The sequence below is a fragment of the Colobus angolensis genome, unplaced genomic scaffold, assembly GCF_000951035.1.
Source record: "Colobus angolensis palliatus isolate OR3802 unplaced genomic scaffold, Cang.pa_1.0 Scaffold101, whole genome shotgun sequence".
In the NCBI taxonomy this organism is placed as follows: domain Eukaryota; kingdom Metazoa; phylum Chordata; class Mammalia; order Primates; family Cercopithecidae; genus Colobus; species Colobus angolensis.
Window position 1 is genome coordinate 7,004,189 of NW_012111031.1, and position 15,325 is coordinate 7,019,513.

The following is a 15,325-nucleotide window of genomic DNA, read 5'->3' on the forward strand; positions in this document are numbered from 1 at the left end:
AAGTAAATACTCAATCTGATACTGTGGTAACATACGGTGGAGAAAGTTAAATGGAAAACAATGTGACTCAAACACTAGAGAAAGAATTTGGATTTCTTATTGTTACTATCATTTTAAAGGGATTATTAATGCAAATTACTAGTAAATGCACAAAAGCCTAGAGAAGAGATAAAAATGACTATTTATAAAACAAAGATAAACTTTCTAAAATACCAATTTGTTAAATTTGTCCTTAAAAATGGGGAACAGGCCAACCTAATCGCAATCTCTGCAAGCATAATTTGAAAGTGCAGTTCAGCTCAGGTTTAAAAGGACCTACTTAGATTCTAATTAAAAAAAAAAAAAAATCCACAGAGAACAATCCACGAGACAGGGAGAAACCCTCCCACAATGACAAAACAGTATAATTCTTCCAAGAATGCGATTCTTCTATGAGGCACGTTTTCCAAAAAAAAAGGAAGGAGTTAAGCTTTTTCAGAGGAAGATAGGGAAACAAAAAAAAGACCAGAAATGCTATCAACAGATTTCAGGCTTAATGTCAAGAATAAATGAACACGAGGACAATTTCTTTTCTTCATAAAGAATTGTTGATGTTAAGTGTACTAAAATCTAAAATAAAAACTGATATTACCAAAAAATGGCTGCATTAAGACATCTTTTCTGAGTGTTGTCATAAAATTTGTCATTAGCATAGGTAAATATGAACGAAACCATGTATGACACACTTTCAGTAATGTCATGTTAACGAAGGAGGGCATATTCAAAGGATTAGTATGAACATATACATACCACAGGTTGTTTTGTGATGTCCACCAAGTCCTTAAGATTATAGTATTGATGTTTCTCAAAGGCTGAAAATAGCATGTCTAAAACATGTTGTTTATCAGCTCGAGCTCGCTTTCCGTCTTCTTTCTTTTTCCTTTCATATTCAATCTATATGCAAACAGCAAAGGAAATAAAAGCATCAATTCAACATGCTCACTCTGAAACACAGGGCATTCTCTCTCTTTTTTTTTTTTTTTGAGACAGAGTTTTGCTCTTGTTGCCCAGGCTGGAGTGCAGTGGCACGATCTCAGCTCACTGCAACCTCCAACTCCTGGGTTCAAGCGATTCTCTTGCCTCAGCCTCCCAAGTAGCTGGGATTACAGGTGCCTGCCACCACGCCTGGCTGATTTTTTGCATTTTTTTTTTTTTGAGACAGAGTCTCACTCTGTCCCCCAGGCTGGAGGGCAGTGGCGCGATCTCGGCTCACTGCAAGCTCCGCCTCCCAGGTTCACGCCATTCTCCTGCCTCAGCCTCCGGAGTAGCTGGGACTACAGGCACCCGCCACCATGCCCGGTTAATTTTTTGTATTTTTGGTAGACACGGGGTTTCATCATGTTGGCCAGAGTGGCCTGGAACTCCTGATCTCAGGTGATCCACCCACCTCAGCCTCCCAAAGTGTGGGGATATCAGGCGTGAGCCACCGTGCTTGCCCATTCTCTTTTTAGTCATTCATTAACAACTAGATTTTAAGTTTCGAGGCAGCAGGCCTCTGAACAGTAGTTCAGAACCTGGGACCTGTTACTCCTAGGGGTCCCCATATCTTTAAGGCTCTAAATTAGTAATAATTCCAGTCACTTTCATTATCCCCTCAAATTTTATGTAATGCGTAATGTGCCCATTTCCCCCCGAAAAGGCCTCTTGCCAAAATTATATCAATTCAGTGTGGTTAACTGGTTAGCTTGTGTTGATCGAAAACTCTTAACTTGTAGTTCTTTTGTTTTTGATTAACAATTAAACAGTTTATTGAACAGATGCAGTTTCATAGGTCACATCTTTCAAACGTGGGGTTCTTGGAGGCAGGCAGATCATAGAACAGGTTCTTTACGGAGTGAAAAGTTCGGGAAGCATTGGTAAAAAGGAAAGGACATGGACTTTTTCTCATCCTGACCCTGTGCAACCTCCTTGAACCTGTTTCTCTTCCCATACAATAAAGTTAGTTTAACAAGAGAAAGGAGTAAGTATATACTTATCACCTCAGGCACAAGTAAACCATGTTTCTGAAATTCCCATTTAAAACTTCATGTGACCTCTAAATTCACCTGTATAATAAATCTTTATTTTTAACATGGAAATAAAAAACAGAGTATCTCCTGTCCAAATAAAAATGACACGTCAGGACCATGTGTTATGTTTACCCTGCAGTTTTGTGTACCTCCATGCATGCCAGCTTAAAAAGCAGCGGCACTAACACAATGAAGAAGTTCCCTCCTACTGTTCTGGGACTGTTCATTTGTAGAACATTACTCTTTTTACTGAAAATATGCAAGTTCTGTTCAATTACTTAGTTAACTGAGACATTTGTTTGTTTGTTTTTAGGAACACTTCACTTGTATAAACCATCAGAAACTTGTTGAAGGGGGCAACCTGGTGAAGAAAGCATCAATAGGCTGGGTGGAAACTGCCAGAGAATAATGTCCTGCGTGTCAGCTGGAATAATTATAATCTGGGGACTAGCTTCAAAAACAATGAAATACATTTCAAAACTTACAAATAAATTATTCCATAAATTTCAGCCTCAGGTAGTTAGGCTTACTCTATTTTAACAATAAGGATTTGTTATAAAGGATAAAATTTAGTTTTTATTGATTTATTGATATTAAAACTAAAAATACATCTTATGAGAGACTTTCAAATTAGTGGTAAAAGGTAACTCTGACAACCTTGAGTATCTACTTTTTAGTTAAATAAAGTTAGGAGTGAGACAAAGGGAAAGGACTCGATCTTCATTTCTTGACATGTACGAACTGGGAATAAAACTCAAACTCCACTGAGCTTCAGCAGACTAAGCATGACGATATGCTAGGCATTGTGCTGAGATATGGGTGTGCTAAGATATGGAGACAGTAAGACAGCCTTCTCTTTCTAAAATGGCTTTAAATGGATTAAAATGATTAGAGAGGGGAGGGCCTTGAACGTTTTAAATGCAGTAATAGACAAAGAGCTACCTAGGACAAGATCATCATGCTGAAACAAAATGCAAATGAATGACATAGATTGTATTGTTGGGGACGACTGAAATCCAGCCAGTTTCAAATTTTTTTTTTTTTTTTTTTTGAGATGGAGTCTCGCTCTGTTGCCCAGACTGGAGTGCAGTGGTGCAATCTCGGCTCACCACAACCTCCACCTCCTCAGTTCAAGCCATTCTCCTGCCGCAGCCTCCAGAGTAGCTGGGATTACAGGCACGACCCACCATGCCTGGCCTTAGTCTCAAGTTAAATTCAGGAAATAGCAGAGAGAAGTGATGATATGCTCAGTTTCTACCTTCAGTAGGCTGTTGTGTAAAATCACTGGAGAAGCTAGGAAGTTTAACAAGAAAAATATTTTCAAATAAGCCCACTGGTAAAGTAAGATGACCTACTTTACACACACATTCTAGTTGGCTGTGGAGAGAAAACTTTTTAAGTGTTGTTGTCAAATTGTCCCAACCCAGAGTCACGTGTCAGATGCAAGAGGACCTGAATCAAAGGTAAAAATTAAGAATAAATTAGAAAAGAACTTTAAAATCAATACTAGGGGTAAGAGTAAGGGTCAGATTAAGTTGTAATTAGTAACGTTAATGAGTAGTAAGAAAATTACTGAATTCTACCCAGATTTTTCAAAAAATCATGGGGCCAGGCGCGGTGGCTCACTCCTGTAATCCCAGCACTTTGGGAGGACAAAGCAGGCGGATTGTTTGAGGTCAAGAGTTCAAGACCAGCATGGCCAAGTCTCTGCTAAAAATACAAAAAAATTAGCTGGGCGTGGTGGCACACGCCTGTATTCCCAGCTACTAGGGAGGCTGAGGCAGCAGAATCGCTTGAACCCAGGAGATGGAGGTTGCAGTAAGCCAAGATTGTGCCACTACACTCCAGTCTCAGCAACAGAGTGACTCTGTCTCAAAAAAAAAAAGAAAAAAAATACTGGTTTACATGCTTCAATCTCAAATGGAAGTTAATATTAAAATTAGAAAAACAGACTAAAAATATATGCTTATCTTTCTGTGCTAACCATGTACATCACTGGTTTAATTCCTGGGGGTACTGCAGCCTACCTCTACACTTGCCTATTACAAAAACTTTTTTTTTTTTTTGCACTCCAAAATATTTCTTAATTGTTTACTTATCAAGATAAACTCTTTCTCAGCCTACATATTCATGTTTCATAGTTCCCGAACACAAGTCAGTGACAAACTTCCATGTGATTCAATCCAAGCAAATTTTTTATATTCCCAAACCACTTTGCACTCTGAAAGATACCAGCCTTCCTCATCACCTCAATATCTTTCACGGAATCCTAATTTCTGCAGAAATCTGCATATGCCTTATTTCTTGGTTCACCACAGCAAACTTAGAGAGAGCTGCAATCCCCGGGGATACAATGAATGCTCCAACAACATAAAACCTCAGATGCAAGGTGTTTGGTGTCAGCAAAGCACTGGAAACCAGGGTAGTTACTGTCCTTGACAGGTATACGTCAATATTAAGTAATGAGATTCAGAAAATAACTATACAGTTTATTCGAGCCCAAAGCTTGAGGACAGCCACGTGGAAACACAGTTTCAAGGTACCCTGATGACACAATCTGTAGTAAACAAAAACTCTTAAAAATGTAGTCTGAAGGCTGGGTGCGGTGGCTCAGGCCTGTAATCCCAGCACTTGGGGAGGCCGAGGTGGGTGGATCACGAGGTCAGGAGATCGAGACCATCCTGGCTAACACAGTAAAATCCCGTCTCTACTAAAAATACAAAAAATTAGGCTGGGAGTGGTGGCAGGTGCCTGTACTCCCAGCTACTCGGGAGGCTGAGGCAGGAGAATGGCGTGAACCCGGGAGGCGGGGCTTGCAGTGAGCTGAGATCGCTCCACTGCACTCCAACCTGGGCAACAGAGCAAGACTCCGTCTCAAAAATAAATAAATAAAAAAAATTAATAAATAAAAATGGAACATCTCTTTAATGTCCTCAGGGCCTGTTTAACTATGGGATAATTTATAGAAGATTGTTTTAAAACAAAATTTATGGCCACACATGGTGGCTCACACCTATGTAATCCCAGTGCTCTGCCAGGCCAAGATGGGAGGATCACTTGAGACCAAGAGTTTGAGACTAGCCTGGGCAATAAAGTGAGACCCATCTCTACAAAATTAGCCATGAACAAGCCTGTAGTTCCAGCTACTCAGGAGGCTAAGGCAGGAGGATTACTTGAGCCCACGAAGTTGAGGTTGCAGTGAGCTATGATCATGCCACTCATGCACTCCAGTCTAGGCGACAGAGTAAGATTCTGTCTCTAAGAAAATAAATAAATAACAAAATAAAGATAAGGCCAGGCGCAGTGGCTCACACCTGTAATCCCAGCACTTTGGGAGGCCAGGGTGGGTGGATCGCTTGAGCTCAGGAGTTCAAGACCAGCCTGGGCAACATGACAAAACCCACCCTCTACAAAAATTACAAAAATTAGCCAGGTGTGGTGGCACTCACCTGTAGTCCCAGCTCTTTGGGAGGCTGAGGTGGGAGGATCACTTAAGCCCAGGAGACAGGAGCTGCAGTGAGCTCAGAATGCACTAATGCACTCCGGTCTGGGCAATGGAGTGAGACCCCGTCTCAAAAATAAAATAAAGATTTAATTAATACTGTACTACAAAAACATTATTGTTTTAATTTAATTAGTTAACTAATTAATTTTAGAGATAGGATCTCACTCTGTCGCCCAGGCTAGAGTGCAGTGGTGTGACCATAGCTCATTGCAGCCTCAACCTCCTGGGATCAAATTATTCTCCTGCCTCAGCCTCCCAAGTAGCTGGAACTACAGGGGCATGACACCAAACCCAGCCAATTTAAAAATTTTTTTTGAAGAGATAGGGTCTGGCTATCCTGCCCAGGCTGGTCTCAAACTCCTGGCCTCAAGTGATCTTCTAACCTTGACATCCTAAAGTGCTAGAATTACAGGCATGACCCACTGCACCCAGCCAGTTAAAATTTTTTTTGATAATGTCTAAGATAGGCTCATAATCCAAATTCTGCTCTGTGGTATCAGATAAGTAGTTTCAGTGTATGTGTAATTATCAAAGGGGATTTAAATGATTTCCATGGCCATTAAGTTATTAATAAACTTATAGTTAGGACAAAAACCAAGGTCACTGAGGTAATTTTTTAAAACTAAACAGTGCAGAAATGATAATCTTAATACTACATTCACAACTTGACACTACAAATAAAACTAACTGTACAAATAAACTACCAATGATATGAACTATTCTCCTTAGGAGAAGACTGCAGTTTTGAGATAATGGTCAATGATATGAACTATTCTCCTTAGGAGAAGACTGCAGTTTTGAGATAATGGTATTTCTTCTCTTTTTAGCTCTTTGGCTTTTGGGCATTTTGTTTCTCAGCGGAGCTCAGGCACTGTCAGGAAATGATACTAAAGCAGTCAGATATCTAACTTGTTGGCAGCCACTAAAAATCTTATTCAGACTGGAGTAGAAACAGCTTTTATATTGTGTGAATTTTAATTACCAATCTTCTATCCAATGATCACAGACCACTGTGCAACTGACTGTACAGAAATAAATGTCAATTCAGAAAGCACTTTAGTCTTCAGTTACAAATTTTTACCAAAAAATCCATCATATACAATTAATTTTCACAACAGAACACAAATTATTATTATTTTTTGAGATGGAGTCTTGCTCTGTCGCCTAGGCTGGAGTGCAGTGGTGCAAACTTGGCTCTCTGCAACCTCAGCCTCCTGCATTCAAGTGATTCTCCTGTCTCAGCCTCCCAAGTAGCTGGGACTACAGATGCACGCCACCACACTTGGCTAATTTTTTGTATTTTTAGTAGAGAAAGGGTTTCACCATGTTAGCCAGGATGGTCTTGATCTCCTGACCTCATGATCTGCCCACCACGGCTTCCCAAAGTGCTGGGATTACTGGCTTGAGCCACCGCGCCTGGCCCCGCAATCTTTTTTTTTTTGAGATGGGGTCTCACTCTGCTGCCCAGGCTGGAGTGCAGTGGTGCAATCTAACCTCACCGCAGCCTCGGCTTCCCATGTTCAAGTGATCCTCCTACCTCAGCCTCTTGAACAGCTGAGATTACAGGTGTGTGCAACCATATCTAGCTAATTTTTGTATTTTTATTTGAGACAGGGTTTCACCATGTTGGCCAGGTTGGTTTCAACAGGGACATGCCACCATACCCAGCCAATTAAAAAATTTTTTTTGAAGAGATAGGTCCGGCTATGCTGCCCAGGCTGGTTTCAAACTCAAGGCTGGTCTCAAACTCAAGTGATCCACCCGCCTCAGCCTCAGAAAGCGCTGGGATTACAGGCGTGAGCCACCACACCCAGTCTATTCTTGACTAAAATGTAACCAAATGTTGAAAATCCTTTGTGGATGTGGTATATAGATGTTCAATCATCATTACTGAAACTGTAATCACTGACTAAAATTATAAATGCCACCCACTACCAATTAAAATTTATAATACAGACATCTATAAATTTCTTTTTTTTTTTTTTTTGAGACGGAGTCTCGCTCTGCCGCCCAGGCTGGAGTGCTGTGGCCGGATCTCAGCTCACTGCAAACTCCGCCTCCCGGGTTCACGCCATTCTCCTGCCTCAGCCTCCCAAGTAGCTGGGACTACATGCGACTGCCACCTTGCCCGGCTAATTTTTTGTATTTTTTAGTAGAGACGGGGTTTCACCGTGTTAGCCAGGATGGTCTCGATCTCCTGACCTCGTGATCCGCCCGTCTCGGCCTCCGAAAGTGCTGGGATTACAGGCTTGAGCCACCGCGCCCGGCCTAAATTTCTAGATTATTGTTTGCAGAAATACTTTGTTTTGTCAAGGCAGTCTTTGTAAAGGCTTTTAACTTTTGAAGTGAGCATGACAGCTTTGAATATCATGATTCTGCATGTTAAATCCCTATGAGAGATTATTCCCCCTCCCCTCAACTAATGCTTCTATTTCTGCCTAGTGTGTCATTATCTCTTGGGAGGAAATTATTTCTTTAGAATTGGTCAGTCCTTTGTGTGCAAATTCAAATGGACAAAGCATGTAGTATACTTATACTATATATTATAACAGGCAAATATTACTGAAAAGCCCTAATGATACAGTCCTACAAACATCCTTTTTATTCAGGAAAATTCAAATTTATGCATAGAACTTTGAAAGATTAACCACTCAAACCCCAAATCTTAGTTCTGCAGACTAACCACTGAAGGAAATAGAGTATATATGCATACAAATGAATTTCCTTTCTCGTTCCTGGGGATTTACCTCAACTTACCAGTTTACTAGGTAAGCTTTTCTTTTTTGTCTCTTACCCATCTGAGCATAGTTAAGGTTTTCAAGTTCTTTCTGGCCAAGAGCTTTTACCAGAAATTTAAAAAAAAAAAAGAAGAGAGAGAGAGAAAACTTATTTTTTCAAACTGTGGGGCAGAAATTCTAACAAAAATAAGAAAATATTAATTCCTTTTAAAAGTTCTAGGTTTGCTAGAAAGAGGTCTCCTCCCAAGTACCATTATTAAACACCCCACCCTAAACAGGAGACGGCAGAACTATAAAAAGTTCTCATCTCTTTGGATCAGTGGCTATATATTAGAATTACCCAAGAAGTTTAAAAACTTAAGATGGCTGGCCTCCCCATTAGATTAACCAAATCAATTTCTGAGGGTATTTTTTTTTTTTCTTTTTTTTGAGATGGAGTTTCGCTCTTGTCCAGGCTGGAGTGCAGAGGCGTGACCTTGGCTCACTGCAACCTCCGCCTCCTGGGTTCAAGCAATTCTCCTGCCTCAGCCTCCCAAGTAGCTGGGATTACAGGCATGTGCCACCATACCCGGCTAATTTTGTAGTTTTAGTAGAGATGGGGTTTCAGCAGGTTGGTCAGGCTGGTCTCAAACTTATGCCCTCAGGTAATCCACCTGCCTCGGCCCCCCAAAGTGCTGGGATTACAGGCATGAGCCACTGCACCTGGCCTATTTTTCTGCTTTAAAAGCTTCCCAGGTGATTCTAGTATACAGCAACAATGAAAATAAATGTCTAGACAACAGAGGACATGATTCCTTATGAGAAGAAAAGCAATTCCTTATGAGAAAGGTTATAAGAGGCCATGGAATACACAAAAGAATGCTATGAAATTTACACAGGCTATATACGATGTTCACAAAGCCAACCAGAACACACATACAGAGCCACCCTTACTTGGATTCAAAGTTGGAGGGAGTTGCAAAGAACCTTACGTATCAGCTGACTCTAGACTTCCTCTGTGAGCAAATAACTTAAAAGCATGAACTATGCATATATCTCTTTATAAACTGGACAAATGTACCTACTGTATTTATAGATGGATACTATAAGCATACACAAGATAAAATATTTTAAGGGGATGAAAGAATGTACATAATTTTAAGAGTAAGTTTTGTCAAAACTACAAAATACCTTTACGTTTTGCTCTCAAAATACCATGATTTGTCTTCATGTTCTGTGTGCTTAGTTTTTAAATGCATTGCACACTGTGATAGCTTTGTATCAGCAGTAGCTAATATAACAAGGTACAACACCCACAAAGGTCAAGGGTCACTTTGCCAGTTATTTTGCAACAAGTCTTCAGCTCTAGCCTTGGTGTTAAGGGCAGGGCGGCAGGAGATCTGCAGGCTACATTTCCAAGATTCCCTTGCTAGAGGGTTTCCAGCTGGGGTTCTGCCAATAGGAGAATAAAATTGGGAGGGAGGGAGATTTTTCTTCTTTTTTTTTTGTATTGCAGGAGCACCTCCGCAGCAGCTTCCTGATCTCTTCTCCCTTTTGCAACTTCAACCCATCCATTTGGTATTCATAAATCATTTGTAACCAGCTCCCTACATTACATTCTTTTCTGCTTGGAATATCTAGAGTTCTTTTTGATTCCACCATAGACACTAACTGAGTCATCATTAAAGACAGGGCATGACAAGCCATATTTAAAATTATACTGATAATTTCCTTTTTGGAAGGGCCAAGTTCTTTTCAGATCTGATTACGTCATCACTGTTTGTCACCTCAAAGATTGGCTGATAAACCATTTTTAGAAGCAAGAGAAGTTCAGTTTTTTCACTTTCTTGTTCACATGTTTGGTTTATTAGTATTATCTCTAATTGACAGTTTCTCTGCAGAAATCTTTTAAAGCCATTTGTTCATTTATTGAGACTGAGTTTAGTTAATAATAGATACTATAATCTGTAAATCTCTGAATTGAGCACCAATACTAAAAAGCTAAAAGCAAATGAAAACCTTCTGAAGGCACAAAGCTCAACCCCTCTGTCCTGTCCCATTTCCACTCTTCTGCTGAAAAATGACCGATTAGCACATGGACTGCAAAAAGATGCCAGGGTCAATCTACATAGTATTTCTAAAGCTCAATTTCTTTATTTTATAAGGTGCTAAACAAGATAAATATAAGTTATAATATAATAAATATGTTTTATAATAATATAAATAATTTCCCCCCTCACCCAGTGGACCCTCTAGTAAACCATTCTTTGACATCTCCATTTTTTCCCACTGTCTGTTTTCACTACTTCAAAGAATGGGGGAAATTTGATGTTCAAATGTTTATAAATGCAGGATTAAACAAATTCCTAAAGCCTCCCAATCTTGAGTATATTAAAGTGAAGTTTCAATTTAAGAGGAGGATATAATCAGAAACTACAAGTTCTTTAAACACAGAATCCTTTTTACATGACCTTATCATCTAGTTAATGTTACAAAAAATTTACTGTGGAAAATGCTGACCTACATGAACTGATTCAAATTTCAGACACTTAATGAAGATTTAAAGGTACAGGAAATGCCACTTAGGGAAAAAAACTGACATGTCATATCCTAGTAAGAAGATGGTTTTCAGGGGTGCGATTTCAATGGAGTATTCTAAGAGATAAAAATAATCATATAATTCTTTTTGGCTCCGTAGATGGTTTCTGAATGACAAGTATGACAGATATTATACCCAGATAGTTTGTGAACTAAAAAGATAAATCTGAATTTAATTCTTAGAGTAGCTCCAAGAACAAAATTGGTTATTTTCTCTACATATATACAAGTAAATTCACCTATGTGCCATAGGTGGGTGAAAAGCTGTGGATAAATGCAAGGTTTCTTTCTGAGCAAACGTAGGAACATAGTTTCGCAAATACATATGCAATTTCCCAGTCCCTCTTTCAGTTTTTTGTACAATTTTTAAAAATATTTTTATTCTGAAAGTTGCATTCAAAGAAGCTCAACTGTTAAAATGAAACAAAAATAAAAAAATAAAAAAATAAAATAAAATAAAATAAAATGAAACAGTGAGCTTCATGTTTATATAGCTTTATCTGGCAAGACTTTCAAAACATTTCAACATTATATTGAGTTAAAATTTTTTATTAAAAGTCTTTATTATGTTTCCTCTAAATCATTCTTGCTGTGTTTACTTATGTTTCTCAATCTTTAAAAGTCAATGTCCTCTTCTAATAAATAACCAAAATGTTATATTCTTTCTATAGTTGGTATTACACTACAATACTGAATATGTTTTTTAAAGCTATGCAGGTGCCCACCCTGGTTTACTCCCAAAAAAATAATGATTAAACATTCAAATGCAATGTGGTAGATTATAGTCAATCTTTGTATGTAAAAATCTTAAAGACTCATTACTATAATGGCTTGTTTTCACTATGACAACCTTAACAAAGGTTGATATCTTGAACTAAAATGTCACTTAATGTTAATTATCTTTATAGAGGGTGCTATAGCTTTATATAATAAGGAGTTCACAATGTAACATGTTTCTACTTACTTTATTCACCAGGGGTATGTATCTCAGGCACGAAGCAGATATTTAAAAAGTACTTGTTGTTTAAAGAAGGTAAGTCTTAGACAATCGGTAGGGTACTATCATGGCTAGCTATTCTTCCCTGGCTTTCTTTCCTTTCCAATCTTCCCCCTCCCAACATAACGTTATTGCTTACCAACAATTCAGGCAATACGTGCTCACTGTGACGATTCCAACAATTGGAAAAGATTTTATAAAAAAGAAAATTAGGATAAAATCACTGTAGATCCTACCATCCAAAAATAATGACTTAAAATATTTAATCATTCCCCAGATTGGGACATTTGTTTCCAATCTTTTCCTATCTTAAACAATAGAAAGAAACATTATTGTATACATATATATTTGGGCACTGGTGTCACTATAATAAATTCCTAGACAAAACTGCTAGGTCAAAGGATATATCCTTTTATAGTGTATTTGATATAAACTACCAAACTTCCCTCTAGAAAGGTAATAACTCTTTACAGCCTATGAAAGTGTGGTCTTTCTCATACTCACTGTAATAAAAACATACACAAGAGTAGAAACCACAGAGAAGCCTGGCCCATAAAAGGACAAAAAAGCTGAGTCAGGAGCTACAGAAGCAGCATACCAATGAGGAAGAAAGGCAGAAACAACTAAGATCTATACTGTTTTACAAAATAGAACAGAATCTCTATTTACACGTAGCTCCAGAAAACTGTATGTATTCCCATCCAAGAGTAGAAAAGACTAGAATGGAAGAGGACAAAGATGTGGACTTTTATCTATTTGTCTAAGTCAGAAAACAACAGAAAAATACCTCTTCTGGATCATCTGATACCTTACCTGTCCTTTAGTTTACTTTCCTCCTAAAGCATAACCAGAGGCTGTAAAATGGAAGCTTGGCTGGATGCAGTTGAACTTTTACCTGATTTGTTTAACTCACATAGTGTAGCAATTTCAAAATGTGAATGTATTTATACAGGTCATGTGCACTCCAGTTCACATAGTCTCTATTATTCACTTTCTTAAATGTCATTGTCCCACTCATTTAAGATATCTACTTAGGCCTAGTGGCATTTGCATTTGCTACTTTCATATAAAATAATCACTCAAACTTCATAAAGTAGTAGTTTGGTAGATACTATCCTGTGTCACTTAATAAATGTTGATACTAAAGGCTAGTCTTTTTTTTTTTTGAGACGAAGTCTCACTCTTGTCCCCCAGGCTGCAGTACAGTGGTATGATCTCGGCTCACTGCAACCTCTGTCTCCTGGGTTCAGGCGATTCTCCTGCCTCAGCCTCCCGAGTGGCTGGAATTACAGGTGCTTGCCATCACTCCCGGTTAATTTTTGTCTTTTTAGTAGAGACGGGGTTTCACTATGTTGGCCAGGCTGGTCTTGAACTCCTGACCCTCAGGTGATTCGCCTGCCTCGGCCTCCCAAAGTGCTGGGATTACAGGTGTGAGCCACCATATCCTGCCAAGGCTAGTCTTAAAGAAAATTTTCTTCCTAAACTCAGTATCAAAGGTAATCTTAAACAACAAAGTGGGACACAAAATTCCAACTGTTAATTGCTATTTGACTTAACTTGGGTATTTTATTTTCAGGAAACCATCACACTTACTACATTACAGATATTTCAAAACCCAAAACCCTTAGCCCTTTTAGCAACTGCTAATCACCAGCAGCAACATACACAGTGGTTAACAGTATGGCTCCTAAGCTAGACTGCCTGAGTTCAACACCTGGACTGATCAATTACTGGCTGCACCACCTCAAGTAAATCAATCTCTCTGCCTGTTACCTTATCTGCTGTAGTTTCTTCATAGGGTTGGAATGAAAATTAAATGTGATCACTTATGAAGCACTCAGACCAATACCTGGCACAAAGTATACATAATATGTATGCAATAAATGTGTATATTGTATAATACATATAGTATATATAAGATACACAATAATAAAAAATGTCTTGAAATATAAATATACAATACTTTCCCCTTATTGGCAGGAGATACGTTGCAAGACACCTCCCTTCCCCACTTCATGCCTGAAATTGCAGATAGTACTAAACTCTATATATTATGTTTTTTTCTATACATACATATCTATGATAAAGTTTAATTTATAAATTAGGCACAGGAAGAGATTAACAAAAATAATCCATAATAAAATAGAGTAGCAATAACCATATACTGTAGTAACAGTCTGTGAATGTGGTCTCTCTCTCTCACTCTCTCAAAATATCTTGGTGTTCTGTACTCACTCTCCTTCTTTCTTTTTATCATGTGTCGATCGATCTGTTAACCAAGAGGGTTACTAAGTGACTAATGGGTGGGTAGCATATACAATGTGGATATACTGGACAAAGGAATGACTCACATCATGGATGGGATGGAGCAAGATGGTGCTAGGTTTCATCATACTACTCAGAAGGTTGCACAATTTACAACTTATGAATTGCTTATATCTGGAATTTTCCATTCAAAATTTTTGACTATAGTTGACTGTGGGTCACTGAATCTGCATTAAGTGAAACTGTGGATAAGGGCGTACTACTGTACAGATAGTCCTCACTTCGCATGGTGGTATGAGACCATTAAAATGCCTGTGAAAGCTGAAACTAGGCAAAGTGATCTTAATAATCGATGAGAAAAATTACCACTGTTCCATGACCTTTAAAAATTTTTGTTAACACATTAAAAACTTTCCTATGGTTCATCACAAAGGTATAGAATAATTTTTAAAAATAGTAAAACTAATATTTATTTAGTACATTGTAATTTAAAACATTAGTAACATTGAGAATTGAAGTGTTTTATTTCTTTGTAAAAACTTATCAAGGGTAGTTTGAACAGTGGTTGCCTTCTTTTTGCCATTATATAATTTGCAATGTAGAGTGAATATCTTTTCTATACTTTTAGCAGTTACATTCCTTACTAAGTCCAGATCAGATACTGTATTTCGAGCACCTGATGGCAAGGTGCGTAAATGCTCAGGTTATTTGAAAACCTAAGACTCTATGATACAGAAAAGAACGAAGATATAAAAGAATGAAAAGAGACAAGCAGAAGACTTACATTGTATTGATGATTAGCAACAGGTTTGTAATTGGTTGTTACAACTTTTTCCAGCTGTTGTGATAGCCTCACAGGTTTGGAAGACTCTTCTATTTGCAATCTGAAAAATAATATAAGGCATTATTAACACTCTTGTTTAGCAGAGTGAAATATGAAGAGTTATTATTTCTATAATTCTTCTTATTCAATAACTAATATATAAAAAGGTAACCTCAGAAGATATACTAGCATTAATACTTTTAAAATGCACTGAATATATGTGACTATAATGTAGAAACCAGTACCTAAGCTAAGCATACAAACTATTACAATGCCACAATGTACTTTTCAACCGCTTATTATATAGGCAAATCTTAACCACTAAAACCAAGAAGCTAATCAGCCTTAAATTTCTGGGGAAAAAAAAATCTT

At 38.1% G+C, this 15,325-nt stretch overlaps 1 protein-coding gene across 3 annotated transcripts in view; it reads right to left on the reverse strand.

Moving 5' to 3' along the window:
* GTF2F2 (general transcription factor IIF, polypeptide 2, 30kDa) overlaps positions 1-15,325 on the reverse strand; it is a 180,797-nt gene that overhangs the window by 19,571 nt on the left and 145,901 nt on the right. For 2 of the 3 annotated variants that reach the window (XM_011940103.1, XM_011940087.1), the window contains exons 6-7: positions 14,915-15,014; positions 790-933 (exon numbers count right to left, since the gene is read on the reverse strand). In XM_011940103.1, coding sequence (XP_011795493.1) covers positions 790-933; positions 14,915-15,014 — 244 coding nt within the window. Of the gene's footprint in view, positions 1-785; positions 934-14,914; positions 15,015-15,325 lie in introns of all 3 variants that reach the window. The other variant, XM_011940095.1, reaches the window with a different exon arrangement.